This window comes from Phalacrocorax aristotelis, chromosome 1 (assembly GCF_949628215.1).
Source record: "Phalacrocorax aristotelis chromosome 1, bGulAri2.1, whole genome shotgun sequence".
NCBI classification, from domain to species: domain Eukaryota; kingdom Metazoa; phylum Chordata; class Aves; order Suliformes; family Phalacrocoracidae; genus Phalacrocorax; species Phalacrocorax aristotelis.
Genome location: NC_134276.1, coordinates 4,808,219 through 4,830,808, shown reverse-complemented (window position 1 = coordinate 4,830,808; position 22,590 = coordinate 4,808,219). Strand labels below are relative to the sequence as shown.

At 47.2% G+C, this 22,590-nt stretch overlaps 1 protein-coding gene across 6 annotated transcripts in view; it reads left to right on the top strand.

Moving 5' to 3' along the window:
* The window catches only part of TENM4 (teneurin transmembrane protein 4), a 609,630-nt gene extending 603,659 nt beyond the window's left edge, over positions 1-5,971 (top strand). For all 6 annotated transcript variants that reach the window (XM_075076073.1, XM_075076149.1, XM_075076381.1 and 3 more), the window contains one exon: positions 4,283-5,971. In XM_075076073.1, the coding sequence (XP_074932174.1) occupies positions 4,283-5,041 (759 nt within the window). In that variant the 3' untranslated portion in view covers positions 5,042-5,971. The remainder of the gene's footprint in view (positions 1-4,282) is intronic.
* The last annotated feature ends 16,619 nt before the right edge of the window (positions 5,972-22,590 follow it).

The window sequence follows — 22,590 nt, the reverse complement described above, 5'->3', positions numbered from 1 at the left end:
GGCATTGCACATGTCTGAGCTCCTACTTCCCTACGTGACAAAAGATGGGGAGAGCCCAGAAGGCCTGTAACTAGTCCCCAGTGGAAAACCCTTTGGACATGATTTTGTTCTTGATTAAGACACTTAAACTTAGGTGTTTTCCCGTGAACTTGGTATCCAAGCTTCCATTATAGCCAGCAGAGATCTATAATGAACTCTGTTGCTGGTGCCATTTGAGGTGCCCCAGAGTTTCCTGGACTTCCTCATGTCTACAGCATGGATTACCTGCACCCTTCCGGAGCAACAGCTGGTGGCCCAGCAGGGCTCCCTGTAGCGCTAAAAATTATGTTTGACACCACCCATTTGGGTGACTCATCAATGGAGCTCAAAGGATGATTTAAATAACCAGCTGCTAGGGGCTAGGGTTGAATTCAGGACTAAGACATGTAGATGTAGATGTCTCCATGTGTGCTAGATGTGTGCACCCACTGTAGTCTGTCAACATCTGGTCCCTGCAGGCAGTGGAGCGCACTTAAAGAGCTGACCACCTGCTATGCATTAATTTTAGACGAAGCTGAATCACACCCTAGGCTCCATTGACTGTGCAAAGTAGGGGTTCAAATTATTTGCCAATAGTGGGACCTCTGTTGGCAAAGTGGCCTCCAGGTGCTTCTCCAGAAAGGCAAAGATCTCCCAGAGCTGCTTCTGTTTCTCACAGCACTAGACATCCATGTAATGGTGTGTGGGCAACTGGAACAGTCTTCACGTCAACGCTGACTACAGTACACATGAGAAGTGTGTGCATAGAAGGCTGGGACAGCCACAGACTGACATGTTTCTTTGTCAACGAAAGCAGTTCCAGCCCCCACTTCACAAACTTCCCACCTACAGTGTCTCTAAGCGGGCACATGTCTGGAGGTCAAGAGACTGCCAGTCATGAGTCTTTGGTCAGTCGTTTAACCTCTCATTTAGCCACCAGGAACAGTGCCAGAAACAGTCCTGTAGTTGCACATTCAATATGAGAAATGCTTTCCTAGTATAGAGGAGACATCCTGGATGGAGACCAAGAGGACACCAACAGGCCAGTTGGCCTGTTATCCTACATGGGTGTCCTTAGGCAGGAAGTGACGGTGCCATTGCTGTTAAACCATGTGTAATCCCGTAAACCTCCAAGTCCTGCCAGAAGCAGGGTGGGTGCTGCTTATTGTCTTTCTAAATGGCATTCAGATACAGAGTGGAGCTGTGGAAATTGTATGACTTCATCTAATATCAAGAAGGCAGTATGCAACTCGGTCAAGGGAAGGTCCAGTGTTCAATTATTGGGTCATAAATTGTAAAAAAAAATAAAATAAAAAGGCCTTAAAAGTCAGGGTTTCCTTTTATAATGGGAAATTACTGATCTGAAATTCAAAGTTGTGGAGAACTGAAAATTACCTCAAACCAGAAAAGTCTCAGGTATTGGGCTATGGAGTTTGAGGACGGTAGATCATGGCCTAGCTGTTGACTGTTGTATCACAGCGTGTGCCAGCCAGGCTACAGTTCTTCCTGAATTAATGGCGAACCCAAGGACACCATCCACCCTTAGACTTTGTTGTACAACTGTTGTCCTCGCAAGGGTCCCTAACCCCGTTTTAGAGTATGTCTCTACAGCTAGGTGAAAGAAGTCCAAGACTAATCCTTGCCCTGAGGCTAGGTAGAGGTGACACAGATTGTTAGGAACCATGTCTTGGGGAAAGCAGCTGGAGGAATCCAAAACCAAACCAGACGTTAAAATAAAAATTATCCAGTGTGATAAAAGGTGCAATACAACATCTCACTCTCTTAGCAGTATTTACTTTTAAAATTTTATAAAATTATACTATTCATAAGATATTTATCTTTAGCAGTATAAACGTATGGTTATGCGCGCTTGTCCAAAGCGCAGTAGATTGTCATATCAGAGTGTCTGTCCTGCAGTATCAGCTGGTTTTCAGAGCTCATTGCAAACTCACTTTTCATTTGGGATCAGAAGAAAAGACACGGGAGTGGTGTCCAGACCCACTGGTTTGTTGGGACAACCTAACCTGGAGGCACTCACAAGGGAACTATATGTAATAATTTGCTCAGAATTGAAAAGGCCATAGAGTTCCTGCAGCTTGTCAAATATAAGGTGATGAAGACGAAATAGAAGGGGTATGGGGGAGATTTCTGATAGGAATAATTCTGTCATGCCCAGTGCTGTCTGACCTCCCAGAGCTCCCTTCCCCAAGGTGATAATCAGTAGATGGTGCAATTAATTCCAGGGACCCCTTATCACTCAACTGCTAGTAAACATGGTGATGTATATATAGATGGAGATAGATAACTCACCCCAGGACATAGCAGTGTAGCGCAGAAGACCTGATTTACATCCCTGAGTGAAGGAGCTCACACCAAACGGTGATTCAACATGAGTAATGAGAAATGTCTTTTCCTATCACTTGTCAAACTTCCTGAGGCGAGTCGGAAGAGCAATGTGGTGTGCTTGGGTAGTGGGGAAGGACCACCTAGAGCCAATCCATATGAGGTACACCTGAGAAGAAAACCTCCCCATTTAAACCTCTCTGAAGAGGAAATAGCTAACCAAGGCTGGGCAGTATACACTTATTCAGAACAGCGTTTCATGGAGCCTAGAAACCTAATTGCCTCATGTCCATCATCAGTGACACCTACATTAATTATGTCCATTTTTTGCATAATTAGAGCAGTTGTGCAGTTGGCAGGGGAGCTGAGCTCGGCTCCCTATCAGTCTGTTAATTATATCGCTCTCTAGGCCGTGTGCGAGATCCCCTACAGGCAGTATGGGGAGAACCAGAAAGAGCTCCTCTTTCATAGCTGACTGGTTCCTGCTCCAGCTACTACGCTGCTAATCAAAAGGGGAAAAGGAGGAGCTGCTCCAGCCTGCTTAGCACTTTGAATAGAAGTCAGTCCTGGGTCTTAGGTATTTTAATGCTTTACAAGCCAAAACGTGCTCTTGAACTTGTGTACCTCTCTTCCCTTACAGTTTTCTCCTTTATAGATCAAAACTGCTCCGAGTGAGTTGCAATGCTAAATCCTTTATTTTATTTCTTTAATGCTTTGAGACCCTTCCCTGGAAACGGCCGCCATGGAAATGAGGGTTTCTTTCCCTTCCCTTGCCGTGTTGCGAGCCTCAGTTGAGAGATGCGCACTGAAATGCCTGCATCGTCCGCATTGTCTTCTCACACCCAGGAAAGGATGTGAGCCTTTAGCTTGTGGATGGTTTAAGGCAGTATCCTTCATGGATGTTAAATTTCCTCGAAATAATTGGAGTGCAGCAAACTTTTCTTTGTAGCCTATTTTTAATCCTGGATGTCATTACATTATTGAACTGAGCCGCTGGCAGTGCCAGGAGAGTTTTGTCATAGCGTCCTCTTGCTTTTGTGAAATTTGAGCAAATAATTGTTCGTGAACAGGGGTCTGTAAGAAGCCTGCGCTGCCATGAATTGATGAGAGCATTTCCAAAGACACTTTGCAGTAATGATGAGCTGCTGACTCGCTGTGTGCTTGCTCCATTATATGCTAACAGCAAAAGTGACTTTGTGTTGTACCTGACTGCAAATGATCCAGGCTGTTGTCTCTCAGCAATTTTGCTTCAGTATAAGCCAAAACTCGAGCATCAGGTGTGGCTGCCCTTAGCTCAGGGAGCCTGGCATGTTGTAGAGGGTTTGCAGCAAATAGGAGTTGGATTTAGGGCCTTCCCTGAGGTTTGAGCAACCTGCTTTGGCCAGGTTGAAATGGGACATATTGAGGTTATGGCCACTTTGAGGGTCACACCTGTGACACAGGGCTTCTGAAGGTAGCACAAGGAGTTACAAAGCGAAGTTAAAATAGAGGGAACTTTTACAAATACTTCCACACTTTTTCACAGAAAATCTGAAAGTGTTTGATAAAGCATCGTGGCCACAAGATGAATGATTTCTTATGTGCAGATGAAGAACACTGAAGCACAAAATATTCGCATGTCCAAACTAGACCCTCGCACCACTGAGGCAAAAAATCCTTTTCTACCCCTACAACCTTCAGTGCGTGATATTAAATACAGTTCAGTTTATTAAGACAATGAGTATCAGGGGGAATAACCTGCCAACTCATCTCTTTCATTGAAAAGAATTCAAAAACTGAAAAAAGATGATAAAAAACCCCATGAAGCTCCTCATTAGATGTTTGCAGGATGTTCTGCTGCTCTCCAGCATGCTAATAATGCCTTTGGGCTATCAGGCTTCTCCTTCTAACATGTCTTTCTCTTCTTTCTCTCCCTGCTCAGTCAATTTTGGGGGTCCAATGTGAAGTGCAGAAGCAGCTGAAGGCCTTTGTCACCCTTGAGCGCTTCGAACGGATCTACAGCTCCAGCATCGCCGGGTGCCGGCAGGTCAAGAAGAACAAGAACTTTGCCTCCGGAGGCTCTATCTTCGGCAAAGGCGTCAAGTTCGCCATGAAGGACGGGCGCGTGGCCACCGACATCATCAGTGTGGCCAACGAGGATGGGCGGAGGATCGCAGCCATCCTGAACAACGCCCATTACCTGGAGAACTTGCACTTCACCATCGACGGGGTGGACACGCACTATTTCATTAAGCAAGGGCCGTCGGAGGGCGACCTGTCCATCTTGGGCCTCAGCGGCGGGCGGAGGACCCTGGAGAACGGCGTGAACGTGACGGTGTCCCAGATCAACACAGTGCTAAGTGGAAGGACTAGACGTTACACGGACATCCAGCTCCAGTATGGTGCGCTGTGTCTAAACACTCGCTACGGGACCACCTTGGACGAGGAGAAGGCCCGCGTCCTGGAGCTGGCCCGACAGCGCGCTGTCGCCCAAGCTTGGTCCCGGGAACAGCAGAGACTGCGGGATGGGGAGGAGGGTATTCGCTCGTGGACAGAAGGGGAGAAGCAACAAGTGCTAAACACAGGCCGGGTACAGGGCTACGACGGCTATTTTGTGATCTCAGTGGAGCAGTACCCCGAACTCTCAGACAGCGCCAACAACATCCACTTCATGAGACAGAGCGAAATGGGCAGAAGGTGACAGAGAGGGTCGATGCGGTGACTTCTTGCCAAAGACAGCTACTCTTTTGTGGCCACTTACCTGACTGTGTTGTACTCAATCCTTTTTCTAAACTGAACAAGGCGGGGGGGAGGAAAATAGAAAGAGAAGGAATAATACGGTTGCACTGTAACTCATGCAACATACTTTTTTTGTTTCCTCTTTAATTTGGCCTTCACGCGTTTTTTGCAATGAACAGAAAGTATATTTTGCCGTAGTGTGATCACAGTGAAATTTACTGTCTCTTGTCCTCTTTTTTTCCCCCCCACCCTTTGTGAGGAATTTGAAGTGGGGAGTCGTCAACGTACGTCCTTAGGTGTGAAGTGCGAAATGGGTGTCTGTGCTAACTTGTGTCATCCTAACCCTTTCTGATTTGGGGCAGGGACAGATAGCCTTCCACCTGAAACACGGGGAGCCCGTGGCGTGCCGGAAAGCTCTTCCCGAGAAGAAAGGCGATGGAAGACGATGCTGTTTCCGATACTCCGAAAGCGACCGTCCAAATCATGTGCCTCAAAAGAGACGTTACAAGTAGTTTTCACGTTTCACTTGGGACATAAAGTGTTTTTTTGGGAGCTCCTGCTGAGCAGAAGTAGATTATAGAGGCAAAGGAGCTGATTATATTAACTTGCAAGATGATTCTCTTCCTTCCTGAACTGGAATAAAAAAAGAAAAAAAAATCAGTCTTTTTTCATTATGAGAGTAGATACTTTTGGGGGTTTTTTTGTGTGTGCGCAAATCCTGGTTTTAGTTAAAAAACCTAGCAAAAGCCAAGAAAGGGACTCCTGCTCTATTGAGAAAAGCTAAAATAAATCCTCTCTCTCATACATAGAGCTGTTCTATAGGTGGATTTAATGCACCCATGTTGTACATTTGCTAATGGCATAACTTCATTAAATGTATAGTGTTTCAGTACACGAGGCTATGTGTTTAACAGTCCACTGTGCTGTATCTGATAAAACCAGTTAATTTTTAGGAAGCTGATTTGAATTTAAAAGTAGTTATAGTATCCCAGTGACATACCACTGAAAATTAGAGCAAGCCAAACCCTGCTTTTCCTGATTCTGGAGCTTGTATTTATTGGCTGGGAAATGCAGTTTTGAGTAGCATGCTGGCAAGTCGTTTATGACTATGGCAGATAAATGTCTCCTGGGGACTTTGGCAGCAGGGATTTTAAAACGTTTAATAAGTAGCAACAGCTTGTGCGTGGTGGGACAAGAAGGGTAATATTGGAATCAACCCTCTTACTGTTTCTTACACAAGCTCAAATTAAATGGAGAGCCCGGTTGACTGTTAGCAGTGAAGAAGGGGGAGGTTGAAAGGAAATGCCCACTATAGAGGGGACCAAGTGCTTTAATAAGAAACTGCTGACAAAGTTATTTGGCATGCTAATGTAATTTGTATTCGCGTAACCTCCATGCTCTGGTATTTGCAAAAGTCCTTGAAATTCAAGGGAACAAGGAGATGAGCTTAGCATCCTCTTCCCTGCCTGAAACAGCCCTGTGATAGCGAGTGGAGGTGTAACCCCACCTCTCGCTGGAGCTCTGGTCGGGGGTGGCCAGCCCTGGTCCCAAATAGCCGTCTCTGTCACACTGACACCTGTGCGTGTCCCGACTCTAAGAGCTCTCACCGCGTCTCTCTGAGAACATCTCAGTCCTGACTTTTGTTTTTTTTTATTATTCCATCCGCTTTGGTTATTGCTTCCCAGTTCTGCCGAGAGATAACCCGGGACGTGCAAATCCATGGCAAGGCTGTTTCCTCACTCGGAGCCCTGCTACGCACCCGTGTCCCCAGAGCCAGCTCTTCTGCGCTCGCACCACCACTGACATCCTCCACCACAACCTGATACTTCTCTGCAGGCTCCAGCCCCCAAGATAAAGTGGGGGGGGTGTTGGGCACGCAATCCTCGAGCAGCGAAACGTTGGCAGCCACAGTGCTGTCGCCATTTCCCCGTAGATGCCGGCTGCCAGCTCTGTCTGCCTTGCCTGTCTGTTCCTGAGTGCTTGCCAGCAGGAAGGTGATGGGATGGAAATTCCCCCAACAGACTGTTCCTCCTCTAGTTCCCAATCCCTAATACCTTCGGCTGTGTGGCCAGAGTTCTGGCAGCTGCAGAGCCCCAGGGCTGACCCATGTTGGGGCGGCCCACCGGTATGGTCCTGATTTTCTTCTGGTGGCCCTTTCTGCTTGCAGCAAGGGTGACGATGCTGGTGCTGTAACCCAGTGCTGTACTTTGAACCATCCCTTGCAGCACTCAACCTTTATTACTTTAGCAGGAGTGAATCACAGGCAGCTGGGCTAGAAAGGGTACCCGGCTCTGGCAGAGCCAGCTGGGAGGAGATGCGTTGGCTGGGCCAGCTCTAGGCTTTGGCAAGGGAGTAGTTGCTTCGGGCAGCTGCCTGCCAGGGATGGTTAAAAGGCCGTGGCATTACCGCCTGTGTTGCTGGTATCAAAGTCTTGGCAAGCCTTGGTTGCCCTGAGGGTGCACTGGTGGGGATTAGGAGCAGCACTAGCCAAACCTACTCAAACGAGGCAGCTACCCAGAGCCCTGCTTCCCCCGCTCCGAATCACACCAGGGACAAATCCCTCCCAGAACCTCAACCTTGTGATGGCTTTCAGTGTCTAAAACGGCATGCACGGAGGAAAAAATTGCTCTGAGACGCTGGGGTGAAAGGCATAAACCCTGGTGAAGACCTGCAGTGCAGAGAGAGCTCAATGTGCATCCCATTTACGCTGCTCCCCTCCAAGTGGCTCTGAAGAGACGTGGTGCTTCTACATCCATCCCTGTCCATGTGTTACAATGCTAAGAGGAGTAGTGCAAGAGTAAATGGGCCACCTTTCCACATAGCCAAGGAAAGGAATTTGAGTGTGAAATACTCCTACTGGAACCCTGCCAGCCTGCGATGGCACCTCGACAGCCTTACACAGACTCTTCAGGTTATTACACGAGCTAATGACTTTGAGGAGTTGACCCATTTTTCAAGAGTCTTACGGTCCCACCGCACACATAGTGTGCTGAGACCTGGGAGCCATCCCGCTCTGCGCCGTGGCGAAAGCAGCTCAGGTTGCATTTCTCAGCATCCCCAAGCAGCGGTGGGATGTAACTGTGCCCGGCTGCCCACTGGGTCCATGGGGGTCTTCTCCTGGACCTGCACCTTGCGCAGGAACTATGGACATTATGTCAAAAAAGGGGAAAAAAAAAATGTAAAAGTATATATATGTATGTGTTGCTCTTCTCTTTATCGAAGCCTTTAACCAAAAAACTTAGAAGGATGGCTGTCTAGAGTTGGGGACACGCTTGTCTAAAGACAGCTACTACATTCCTGAATCCTCAGCCTCTGGGAAATCTTTGCCCTTTCCACTTCACCTAGATGGCAAAGCTAGAAACAAGCATTTTCAGTCCCAAGGACCTAAATTTCACCCTTCATTAGTGAAAACTGCTTTTTCTACAGGATCCCCAGTGCGTTCCTGTAGCAGTTGCAGGGACGGGCTGTGAACACAAAGAGCCATGCCCTCCTTGAGGGACTGCTATTCACAAGCGTTTCCACTCAACTGACGGCCCCATAGCCCCTTCCTGGCCCTTGCCTTGCCCCATTCGCCTCCCCATGGGGCCATGCCATGGCTGCCCGACCCTTCTTGCTTTGCTCGTGGGCAGGAGGGTAGCAGATCCTTGCTTCTCTAATGCTGGGAAGTGCCAGGTGGCAATCCCACCGCGCTAACCCCCATATCCCATTGCTCTAGATGCGCTTTCAAAGGCCGGTTGCATGCCAGACCATCACCAAGGGAGAATGTCACTGTGGCCTCGTGTTTTTATGGCTTGACTTTGAGAAGTCACTATTTTCTTCACTCCTAAAAAGAGGACTAACTCCTCCACCAAGAGGAATTTCCCTTCAAAATGCGTAGCTTGAATTACTTTGAACTCCTGGGCTTGTCTCCAGTCCAAAGGCTGGTCCAAAGGTGAAGGTTCATGGCCAAATCTCACAGCCCGTAGGAGAAAGTCCAGCAGTCTGGAGCAGGGGCTGCAGCTCCTGGTGTGAGCAGCAGGTAGGGACCAACAGCTCAAGCCCTCACTAGCTGGAGCTGGTACCGAAACATGCTCCTGTTGAAGGAACAACAGTGATGGGACCAGCTTGCTGTGGCATCCAGACAAGAGCCAGTGCCATGAGGGCTCTGCAGCCGAGAAACCTCTTGCGCGCTCAGTCCAAGTGAAGAAGAGGAAGACTAGTGTGGTGTCACAAGAAATGCCACAATGTTTGTTTCCTCCGAGCTCTGTTTTTTTTTTTCCCCTTTCAACTGAAGATTGGAGCTTGGAAAAATCATTAAGCAGCAGTGACCGGAGGGAATCACGCAGCTCATCATATCTTAGTCATCACAGCTATTGATCAGAGCCACGATGAAAATGGGCCAACAACTCTAAACAACACCAGGCGAGAGCTGATGAGACGAAGGTCGTTAAGACCCCCGATGCTTGAGTTGGGTTTAAAAGACACAGATGATTGGGCGCAGTCCCTGAGACACCATTTGGCTGTAGCTTAGAAACAGTGAGGGATTTCTGTAATATATCTGTAGATGCTTTATTGAGCGTAGGGATTGGTGTGAGATTCTGCTCAGCCTATTATACAGACAGTGTAACCAGAATAAATCAAAATTGTTTAAAAAAAATCTAATAAAGTACTTTTTCAGCTGTGACTTGTAAGTGTCACCGTGATGGATGGCAGTACAATCCATTATGCAAAGACAAGGCTCTTAACATGAAATTTTAGAATTCAATTTTACGATTTACAGAGGGGGGGGCCTCCTCGTATTTACGGCACAGCAGCCTGTTTTGATTCAATCTCCACGTAATTGAAACCAGGGCCAGGGATCTCGGTTAGTCCTACGGCCGCTTTTTAAACAGGGAGGAGAAATAAGGGCCTATCACGTTAATAATGGTGCTAAAAAGATTGCTTTGCTCGTTAAATCTTCTTTGCTTTATCTCCTCGCTCTGGCGGCACCGCTGAACCTGGGAAATAGGGATGTCGTGCCTTCGTGCCGGGGCTGGGGTTTGGTGGGATAAAATCTGGCTCCCATTTGGCCGGCAGCATCCTCCATCCCGCGGCGAGCGTGGCCTGGGGCATTTTTGCTCCAGTTGTTGCAGTCCTCCACAGGACAGCAAGTTTTTTGGCATCTTTTTTTATTATAATCACTCTTTCTATGAGGATCATTAAATAGTTACAATATTTGAACACCCCATTATGCTGAAGAATTTTCATGGGTTTTGTAAAAAGGAAAAAAGCTTTTTTGTGTGGTTTTTTTTTTAGATCTCGGGGGTACATTTAGATAGCATCGCTTGTGACTGTAGAGCAAGCTGTAACTGGACACTGCAGGGACACGTAGTGCCCCCATCTCGCTCCTGGATGAAGGGCCATTGCGTGTCCGGGGGGCCGTTTCCCGCAGGGCTTTTCCACCCTCTGCTACCCGAACTGAAAACCCAGCCCACCCGAGGGAAACCTTTCATGTCTCTTGCCTGCTTTCCTTTAATTACCATAAAACTTCATGTTCCTGACAAAGTATTACATGGCTCAGCTGTTAACTCCCACCCCAGAGGTCAATGCTTTCTGGGCAGGGGAGCACAGAAAACCACAAGTGAAAATTAACTAAAAATACATATACACACACATATATATATAATTTTTTTTCCTCAGAGCTGGAAACTGTTCAAGCAAACAATAGAACTTTCCAAAAAGAAAATTAAAACTTTTGGACAGTTGGCAGATGTTGTTGAAATAACCAATCAAAGAATCACACTTTTCTATTAAAAAAAAAATGTTTATTTTGTGTGAGGGCTTCTAATGCAGCTCCAGCCGAGAAGAGGACTTTGTATCAAAGCTGCATCTGTAAGCCCAGCACCGGAGACTCTTGTCATTACCCTGTGTAATAATTTTCCTGAAGTCTGGAACTAATTTTTTGAGAAATTTTTTTTCTCGACACTTTGTGTTTCTAATACTGTATTCCTGACTGTGTAAATACAACCGGGCTGTAAATAAGTGCAGATGTAGATACCTTCTAGAAAAAAAAAGAAGCGAACAGACAGAAGTGACCGTGTGTAGCCTTCGGTGACAAATAAAAGAATATTTTGTGTTTAAATAGCAAGGGTTTGGGGTTTTTTTTTCCTGTGAAAATGTTGAATTTCTTCACCTCATCTTTTTGGTCCTTACATGGAAGATGGACCTGGTGCAGGAGCTGACCACAATGTCCCCCCACGTACTCAAATTTGCATCTTCAAGAGCATCCCCCACCTGTACATGGGGTGCAAGGTTGCGGGTGCTTTGCTGATCGGGGCTGTAATGCCGGGGATTCGGAGCATCCCTTGGGCACCAGAAAGCCCTCACCCTAGCAGAAAGGTAAGCGAACTGGGGAAACTGTATTGTGCACCAAAATGTCACTCCCCCAGCCAAAGAAAAAAGTTTTTAAAAATTATATCATTAAAAAATTAAGATATCCTTAGATTTTGTGATATGTCCAGCAGAGACATGTGCATCTGACCCTCCTTCATCCAGAGGGAGAAGAAAAGCTATTGCAGCACTTGCCACACTGACCCAGGGAAACCCTCCTGTGACCCTTGATACCACCTGGTCCAGCCCCGCTCGTGGCTTTTTCCGATGCTTCAGGAAAATATCAACTTCAGAAAACATGGCTAGATGTGTATTGGGGGAAAATATTCTTGCATGGTCCTTGGGACAACCTAAAGGGAAGGTGAAGCACAGGACCAGGAGGTAGTCACTGGGGGAGCGGGCAGTCCCTCTGTGGTCATCCAGATATATTGGACAAAAAGTAGAGTGAAGCATTGCTGGGTGTAATTCCCCTCCTCTGAAGGTGGATGTCTGTAATAGGGCAAATAAATGGCACCTCTTTCTCCTCTGGCACCAAACAGAGCCAGAGGGACCAGTTCAGACCTCTCTGTATGTGTGCCTTAAGTTAGGTGAGAGGAGTCCAACTGATGGTGGATATTATGGTTGGACTCAGTGACCTTAAAGGCCTTTTCCAACCTAAATGTTGCTATGATTCTATGATTAGCATATACAAGGTTTCGCTACGGTTTCTACCCATTTTTGGCCTCCAGGAAGGAGGGTTGTCATCCTCTCCACCAGCAACATGTGTTTTGTTTCATGGCCAAGTTTCTCAACCTTCAGCTTCCAGCCATCAGACCCAGTGCAGCTTCTCCAGCCATCCCGCAAAGCAAATGTCCCCCCGACACCAGCCAAGTCCTCTCTTTGCTGTGCCTTTGCTACCCTGAGCAGGATAGACTCCTTGAACCTCATAGCACAAAGCCTGCTTTCTAGCTACTGGATATTTTTAGGTTTTCCATCCTCTGGCACCTTTGGCCACCTTTCCTACATCATGAGGGTGTCACTTACCTTGTGCAGAAAGGCAAGGTCTTGGTCCTGTGCATGTGGGGGATTTTTATCGCCAAGGAAGGCGTTGGTCCCTCCTTTCTTGCTATAGAAAGTACTTGTTGAGACGATTACACAGCGACCTTCACGTCCTGTTTCCTGTGCGTCTGATTTGCAGCCTTTGCTTGCAGGCAGATGCATTAGTTTGCATTGGGCTGTTATTCACATGCATTTTCTCAGGCTGTGCTTAGCCAGGGGATTCACCCTGCGGCAGTGACCTGCCCTCGCTGGTACCTGCCGTTCATCACTCCTTGTGCCACCTGCGGTTTATCATCAGAAAAAAACCTGCTTTAAATCATTGATAACTATATTGAAATGCATTGGACCAAGGACTAATCCCCGAGGGTAGCCAAGGAAACAGCAACATTTTAAGTTGTTGGTGAACCAGGTTTGGCTCTGCCTCATGTGATCGTGCCAGATAAGACCAATGTTTTAATCAAAACATTATGGGTAGTAAATCAAGTGCTTTCGGGAGAGCCACCCTGCCATGCCAGTTCAATAGGCCAGAGTAGACTTATCACATTGTGTTTTTAATAGGGGCCATAGCTGGAGACCTCTGGCTTATCTTTCAGGAGAGTGCAAGGAGACTCTCCTTGCTTTGAAGCAGGGAGCACAGAAAAATCTGTCCTGTTCTGCATTCCTCATAGAAAGCGACTAAAGCCTCAACCATAGACCACATCTATTTTTTCCATATTCCAATCTATATTTCTATGAAGCTGGAAAGTACTGCAAACAGAGAATAGTGATTATATTCGGATGGGAGAAATGGACATATGGAGAGCACAAGTGATGTGCCTTCGGGTGGGTCATCCCCGTAGGTGCAAGTGCTCCAGCCTGATGGTCCTTTCCAGGGCCAAAACCAGGGTCACTGCCTGGCTGAGCACATCTCATGGCCTGGGTGAAATATTGGTCCCTCCGGCACTTTTTAGCTTGGTTGATGTGTGTCCTGAGGTGGTGTACACACCCATGCAGCGATGAGCTGCAGCAGCCCAGAAAAGTTGAGCTGCTGCTGAGAGCAGGGATGGAGGCTCTTTTGCAAAGGGTGACCTGCCTTAAAAAATTATCTGGTCGTTAGTGTGTCCCTTTGAAACAACTGGGCTCAGTCTTTGTGAAAACATGGCGGTTCTGGTTTGGACCAGTGGTTTTACACGGCGATCATTTGCAGAGAAATTTCCAGGGTGAGGGGAGTTCCCCTGATGCAGCCTACTGAAATGAAGGCAGTTCAGGCAAGGGAATCACGTGAATTATTGTGATTTTGGATGTTTTAAAAGCATTTCTTGGGTTCTGCCTGGAAAACTGCTCCAACCACCAGCCCACTACATAAACCACAAGCCCTAGCACCTCCTTCTCTTCCAGCAAACTGTTCGTAAAAACATGAGACTTCCTAAGCCCTGCCAGCACATCCTTGTCAAGATTTACTCAGCAAAGGATGGGGAGGAATATAGGAACAGGGCAAGAGTTGCATCTCTGTGGTTAATGACACAACAGGCTTGGGCTTAAAACCAGCTCGTCTCCCACTCCCTGAATTAAACAAAACACCGCAACCAAAACACGGCTCTGCGTTTGGACTTTGGCCCGCCACAACGCTCAGGCTGCTCGAGCAGCTCCGAGTCCACATCTTGAGTCACAAAGCAGAGTTTTTTGACCTCAGGTTCAGAAAATGTTTTCTTACCCTGGGGTTTTTCGGGCAGGGGAAGTCAGCGGCCAGATCATTACAGCGAGCTTGTTCAGTAAAGCCGGTCCCGCAAGTGAGATGCTGCAAGCCAGCAGGACCGCATGTCGGCTTTGATTTCTGCCTCCAAGAGCAGGAGATGAGAGGGCTCTGTTAGCTCATCGTTATGTTGTTATTTTCCATCTGGGAGATACTCGTGTCCTCCAGGAGTTTTACATAACCAGACCTCATCATCCACCGTCAGTCTGAGCTCCAGAACTCTCAAGGCCTAAACTCGAAGCCGGAGTGTGACAAACCTGGCAGAAAAGCATCCTTTACAAGCAAGGCTGCTCATCAGTGGTACGGAGGTAATCAAGGCAGCGAATTAATAAGCCACAGCAGGCCACAGGCTGGTGGGAAGATTGTGCGAAAACACCCCACGATGCAGCCAGAAGGGTGTTCATGAAATCACTTCTACAAATCTTGTTCCATGTAATCTGTGGTCTCAGATTTTAATGAAAAAAATGGACAAAAACTGAATTCAAATTAAGCATATAGAGAAATAAGGACTTCGCAGTCGTTTGCAGTAGCTACACTCTGTACCTGATCTGTGTTTCCCTTTAGAAATCTCCTTCCACCTACAGAAAATACTACCTCCATTTTACAAACAGGACAAGTAAGGCACTGAGGTTAAATGTTTAGCCTGAGATCACACAGTTGAAGGATAGATAATGAAAAAGCCGTGACTGCAAGGCCCTGTGCCACTCGCTTGCCAGCGTGACTTGTTCTGGGCTGAGTTTTCTTCTCATCGTATCCCATTACTTTGCTGAGTCATGGGATTTTTAATTAGAGCTGCTCCTACACCCCTGTAATAAAGTAGCATTTAAAAGGGAATGATTTCAGACTGCAAGGATCAAAGAGCATTTGGCAACAGCACTGCCGCCCACCGTTGGGCTGGCCAGGTCTCTCATCACTGGAGGTGAGCAGGCTCCTCTTCGCACCAGGATGGAACTGAAACCCAAGGTTTGCTGCATTTCAGCCTCTAGTCTTTGGGGAAGAACTGGCTGGTTTTGGTTTCCTGTGTGTAATTTTTGTTGTAGGATGGAGCTCGTTTATAAAGAGCAGCAAAAGGTTCATCAACAATAATCTGGAGTTTCTGATTTTCAAACAACTTCAGAATATGCTCAAACGTCTTCCTTACTAGGTGTCCAAACCCAGCACGTGGCAGTCCACATCCGCATGTGGGCATGAAACACCTACAGACAGGAGTCAGGAGTTACCTGTTTCTATACCTAAAAAGCTTCTGTATTTATACTGCCCAGGATAAGCATTCCTGGAGCAGGAAGAAAGTACACCAAACCCTGGCAACAGTCAAGGAGCAGGTCCCAAGGGTGGCCCAAGGGTGTGACTACCTTGAGGATCTCACCAACTTGCTGCTGAGACCTTCAGGGCCAGGGTGGCACCAAGATACAGGAGTTTTTTTTACCTATAAATAAAACCCCTCCGTTTTGATGTTAGCTGGTGGATCTCAGTGATGCCTGGGTTTTGCTCTAGGGGCCTAAAATAGCATCTGTGTGCTAAATTAGCACAAGGCTAAAATAGCATTGAGAGTGTCTTTTCTGTCATTCTGCACGTATTCCACACTAGGGTCCTCTTCTGTTCATAGCATATGGCTTTGCTTGGATCATAGAATTATGGAATCATAGAATGGTTTGGGTTGGAAGGGACCTTCAGAGGCCATCTAGTCCAACCCCCCTGCCATGGGCAGGGACATCTTCAACTAGATCAGGTCGCTCAGAGCCCCATCCAGCCTCACCTGGAATGTGTCCAGGGATGGGGCGTCGACCACCTCTCCAGGGAACCTGGGCCAGGGTTTCCCCACCCACATAGTAAAAAATTTTCTCCTTATATCCAGCCTAAATCTACCCTCCCTTAGTTTAAAACCATCACCCCTTGTGCCAGCTCTGCTTCAGGACAAATATTTGGGGCAAGAAGATACTGCACACCGGCATCACTCTGCTTCTCCTCCACACTCTCATGCTGACCCGCCGGTGCTCATGTGTCGTGGGAAGTCACACCAGGAAAAGCCACTTCCAGTGTTTGATAAGACAGCACCAAGGAAGGTCTCCTGCGTGCCCTTGGCTTTGGGAATCTCCGGGCTTCACACCTACACAGCACACAGGCACGCCAAGCTGCATGAGCTTGCTGGGCTACTCACAGCCCACGACTGAAAAGGAGTTGTATGTCCACATAGAAATACACATATCTATATAAAAATGTGTGTGTGTTTAAAAGAAGCAGCCACAGGATGGATTTTCAGGTATTTATAAGCATTTAGGAGAATCTTTCATCCCTTCCTGCTCTCCCCTGACACTCACAACGACACACACACCCCCCCACCCCTGCTCCCCTCCCTGCAGGTGCACTTTGAGCAAGCAAAGCACCGTGTGATTGCTCGGTGTCCTACATCCCCAGGTCTTGTCATCTGGCAGCTTTTCTAAACACAGCTTTCTTCCTCTCAGCAATTCTGTGGGGACCTTGAGAAATGACTGCAGCAAACATGCCCTGGCACTTCAAAGTTGGAGGGTTGACGACTCTTGAAAAGCATTTTTCTTCTTGTTTTTTTTTCTTTATTCCCCTCACATGTCTAACAATGCCATCTGTGCTGGCACAGGCTCTGGCTCTGGCCGTGAACCTGTGCAAGAGAGTGATCCAGGTCCAAGGATGTTTTTAATATTTTCTATGATCGAGTAGGGAAAAGCAGACTCCTCTCTGAAAACCCTAGGGAAGGCATGAAAAGCAGTCCTGTTTGTACATTTTTGCAACATAAAACTACTTAAAGATGGCCAAATTCTTCCTCCTAAATTTATATTTCCAAGTTGTAGATGAGGCCTTAGGTGGGCTGGTGGTTGGTTTTGTCTTCTGGCCATGTCTGTCCACAGGACCATCCTGCTCGAGCAGGCGCCTCAGGTAAGTGCCTCTACAGTAAAATAAAGTCAGTGGATGTTGATGGAGAAAACCCAACCTAACCTTTTGAACTCAGCCATTTCCTCTTCATCTTTTACGTTCCACTCCTGGAATAAGAAATTAAATGCTCCCCAGCCTCATAGCGAGAGACACTCAGTGAGGAGCTCAGCTCCTAAACCAGCCAACAGGATAAAACTGCAAAGCCAAAAACGTCTTTCGTGAAGGTCCTTGTTCAGGAATGGGCTCAGGTATCCATTTCAGCTGGGACTGCAACAAGCATCAGAGTCCCACCAATCCTTGCTCGGACACTTTCATCTCACTTGCTCTTATCCGGGTCTTTTCTCCACCTCTGGCTGCTCTCTACCTCCTCCCCCTCGTCCCGCTGGCTGTGACCTTCCAGTGCCCCGTTAACACTCATTGCACACCTGTCTGTGGGTTCCTCAAAGACAGGAACCCATGAAATAGCATGCCACCCCCTTAGTCAGAAACATTTCTTCTCTTTCCTTACAAGACCTTCTTTCTTGTGTTTTCAGACTTCATTCTTGATTATTTTGCTCTTTTCCACAGTCTCCAGCGCATTTACTCTAGGCACACAGAGGACTGCAGTCCAGCTGTGACATTAGTGGGCTGGTCTTACAGTCACAACCAGCACGTGAATTAACCACAGCAGCTGCACTCAAAACACCCTCAGAAGGGCTGACTTGCAGCGCAGCCAGTCCTGCTTTTAGACGGCTACTGTGTGAGCTGCAACTCATGAAATGTTAATGTGTGCTAATTTCTAAGGCTTAGAGTAGAAGAAAAAGGCTGGACTAGGTGACCTCCCGTGTCCATGTTGATGAGCTGAATTTTAGCCTCCTGGTAGCAGAGCTTTCCTGATATGTCTCTGCTGAAAAAAGTAGAGGAGAAAGGAGATCAGGTAGAACTGGGAGGGAGAATTTGAACAACTTCTTGGCTGAACGGTGATAAAATCCTCACTTTAAACCTTTAGTTTCATACAGAATGATTGAGGCATGTTTTAAAAAATTTTCTTCTTTTGCCATAAGTCAACCAAAAGGCTGCTATGGAACTAGGATTTCTTTAAACATCACATAAAAATGCAAAACACTCACTTCCAACAATCCATAAAGGGAAAAGAAGTAATGTTTTGACATTTCCAAAGGTTTCCCGGCATCTTTTACTGAATCTATTCAAACATAACTCAAATTCACAATTTTAGTTGCCATGCACGTTGCTTCGACAAGCGCATTCTTTGTCCGCACGCGGCGGCTGCTCTCTGCTTCAGCCCCTTACCCGCACAAGGAGGCTGGCAGAGTGCGCTGGCTCTTGCGGGTCCACCTCCGGGACCAGCTCCTCTCCTGGCCTTGGCTCACCACCATGCGCAGTGAGGCTGGGGGACGTCCTGGGGAACCTCACTGCCGAGTCTGGCTCAGTGTCTGCCCTCTCTGTATGCAAAGACACGTGCTCTGAGAGCCCAGGACAAATGCTGAACACCAGCAAGCTTCACTTCGGTCCAAACCTAAGCGTTTACCTTGATGTTTTCTTCTAATACCATTTCCTTGGCGCTCCACGCCTTGCCCAAAGGATGTGTTTGGGTAAGCCACAGCCACAACGGCTGTGCCGGCGCTAAGAGATGGACAGCCACCCACTCCAGCACAACCACGTTGTGCTCCACGGCAAGATCCGCTGGAGAGACCAGGTACCGCTGTGCAGCGGCCAGCCACGACCGGGGTCCTCGGACCCTGCTGCAATAAGGAAGACAACAGGAATTGCTCCACCTCAGCTGGGAATCTCTCCCCAGCAGCAAACTCTGCACAAATCACTTGGGGGGCAGTGGGGGGGGTGGGGGGGGATGGGGGGGTGTGGGCATGAAAGCACCCCCACCAGCATTTATTCCTAATATTTGGAAGGGACATAAAATAGCAGCTTTTGAGCAATGATTGCCCCTTTCATAGCTTCTTCTCTTAAAAGAAAATCTTTAAGTGTTTGTCAGTCTAACTTTTGATATTTGCTATGCCAACGGATCAAAGTGCCCTGATAATAAAAAAGAAATAAAATCAAAATATATGAAGGCTCTGGATGAATCTCCTTTTTGAAAATCATTTAAATGCAAAAAATAACCTAGCTGAAGCCTGCAGAAAATGTCCAGTACTTCAATTATTGGAGATAGATTCTACATAGCCTGTACATTTTTTTTTTTTAAATATGAGTTTATTTTGACATGATCTCTGCATTTTCAGCTGTCAGGAAGGAGAAAAAAAAAATCCTTTCCAGGGCTGTTCAAGATAAGCCATGGTTTCCTATCTCTTTTGACTGAAAATGCCAATGAAACTTCTCCCAGTTATTCCCCATCTTCCTTTGGTCTGTTTTTATTAGTCTTATCATTTTAGTGCCTCCTTTGATATATAATCCCTTTATGTTGTGCAACAATAAATCAAAATAAAGTGCACCACTGAGTGATTTTATTGTTATTAAAAGGTCAGCTGTAAGAGGGTCACATCCTGTGACATATCCCGGAGAATTCATGGGAGGTGCATTAAAGAAAAGGAAGCACCACGCTTCTTGAATATGTTTAAACACTATTCTGTTCCTTCAGCAGCGCTCCGCAATGGACCTTGCAACACAGCGCGCTGCGAGAAACGCGCCCCGTCCTTTGGAGGGGGCCGCAGGCGTCATTCCTCGCTAACGGGAATGCTGAATTAGTAGCGAGGTCTGCTCCTCAGGGCGGCGTTGCCTCTCCAAGTCCTTCCATCATGCAGAACAAGAGTCTCCGTCAGCCCCTCCGCAGCTCCCTGCTGCCCCGTCCCGCTGCCTGAGCAGCAGGGAGGTGCTGGGGGTTGCTCAGGGAGGGGTGTTTTCGGGACAATAAAACCTTCTGCAGAAGCCTTATCACCCTCTCTCTCACAGGTCACCTCTGAAATGTGCTCAGAGCATTTATTAACGATCTGTCAATAAGCTCTTCCTGAAAGTGTTTTTAAGAGACAACGCTGTGCCTTTTCCCATCACTTCCTTGCGTGCAACAGCCTGATCCTGCACCGGCTTGCTTGGTTAGCGTGATGCCCAGGAGCAGATGCCCCGGCGCTTCAGGTTTCATTCTTCTCTGTATTGCAGGAGCACTAATCCAAAGCACTGCCAAGTCAGGGCAGAAGGCATCAGGCAGAAGTTGAAGACAAAAAAAAAGGGAAGATAAGAAAATGTAACATATTTTGTTTACTTTCTTATTCCTTCCTCACCCTCTTGCTCCATTTTGGGAAAGCCACCTGAACCAGGGACCACAAAAGATACAACGAGGAAGGGACTATGGAAAATGGATGCTTCCTGACTACCGGGGAAAAAAAAAGGTGATGAAACGCTCCTTCTTGGTGGGACTTGGCAAAAAAGGGTTGGATTTCTCCCCCTGCATTTGGAACTTGCTTGTTTCACAAAAAAATTAGCAAAGAATAAAGCTGCCCATGAATGCAAATCTGCCTTTTTCACCCAGCTCAATTCATTCACCGAGGTCATTTAAAAAAACCAAAATCCAGGAAATTTTGCTCTCAGTCTGGAGGGAAGAACACACCAGAAATCAATAACCAGGAGCAAACACACTGACAGAATTAACTGCTGGAGGACAGGCAGTAACAGGCAAGTCAAAACCCCCAAATCCCTGAGCAGGCTGACGAGCGAGGCACAGCCTCAGACCTCCCGCCCCGCCGATTTGGGCAGCACGAGGTAGTTCACCACCCTTGCTCCTCCAGGCAACGCTCTAGCCCGTTTCTGCTCACCCAGCACGCCAGCTGCCAGTCGTGTGCAAATCTAGCAGATCTCCTGCCGTGGGCCAGCCTCCAGAAATTGCCCGATTTTCAATGACTTTGCCTCATTCTCCTGCCCTCTGCCACCAGACGGGGTGCGCAGAGCTTCAGGAGGTCGGTTTGCTGCAGAGAGGCCCGTGCCGGTCCCCGAAGGGCCAGGACATCGTGCGCAAGCAAAGCAAGCAAAGGGAGAAGGAATTAGCAGTAAGGTGGCGTGTGCCTTGTCCCCACCGGTCATACATTAGCAAAGCACATGGGCTTTTTGCACAAAACAAACACGTCACATGGTATTTGCTCAAAAATGGCTTGGGTGAGCTATTAACACTTCATTAATACGTGATGAAAGGCAAATTTAGTGAGCTCCCCGAAGTGACTGAGAGCTCTGAGGGGCCCGTAAATGAAATAATAATGTAGTGTAAATAAGGCTGCACGTAATTCAAAGATTGGGAATTAGCCTATGATCTAATAAAAGCAGCTAGAAATTACCAGAAACACATTCCCCACCTTCCCCAGTCTTGTGCAAAGGTAATATTATAAGATTATAAATTGCAAGAAGAAAATCTTCCACCTCCAGAAAAAAGGGGGAGCTGGAATAGAATAAATGCAGAGTTTACATAGATCCATCAAATCCTCCCACTTTTGGCTTCAGTGTTTTTTTTCTTTTTTCTTTCCCCCCCCCCCCCCCCAAGGGCTATTTCTGTAAAAAAAAAAAAAGGGGGGGGGGGCACAGAAAACACACCAGGATGCAGGGGACATTGTTCTGGCATTTCAAAAATTGGTTTTGATGTGTTGCTCTGGACTATTTTGAAACAGCATCGGTCCTTATCTCACTAAATATTTTACAGCTCTGCCACCTGAAATCCCTGGAGGAGTGCCCATGTTGCCCATTATCTCACTCAGACAGAATTAGCCTAGGCAATATTGTCTGACTTTGGCCAATGACACCAAACTAATTTTAGGCGGAGAGTGGACAGTGAGCACAGAAGTCCATTAACGATAATATCTTCCCAACCATTGAAGAGGCCATTAGTGTTTGTGCTTATTTTTAGTATATTTGAAAAGGACTGAATGAATCCACTCTCAGCCCCGTAAGTACCTCTCTGTCCATTTTCAGGTATTTATTTTGCATCAGGATTTTGTTCCAGCCTTGAGGTCACTGTGCCACCAGCCATCCAGGAGCTTAGCTAAAGTTTCATGCACACTTGAACCCAAAGCTCTCACTGGTCCTTTTCAGACCTGTCACATAAAGTAGACGTAGCTCCTTCTCCAGCAGAAGCGATCAAAGGAGGTGTCCATCCTGTCCACTATTAGGCTCCTGAAGTATCACCATCCATTCAACTAACGGTGCTACTCTCCCGTTACAGTCAATCAAGAGAAATCGGGCCACGATCCGTCTCATCCTGAGACAGATGGCTACATTAGGGCATACGCCTCACACTCTAGAAGTGACTATTTCTCTTCACTGGCTATAAAAGGAGCCGAAGCTGGGCTCAGATGGTGGTTGCTGTTGGCTTCCATGAGTCTCACCCTCACCGACAGCTCCTGGAGGTGAACCTTGGCCATGAGCACTTATCCCACCCAAACGAACAGCCTGTGCCACGGCCTCGCGGAAGATGTCTGCAGGGAAGGAAAAACTTGAATTATTCTTCAGCAGTAAATCTATTCCCTAAAAATAGTTTTTAGCAAGTAGCTGGGAGA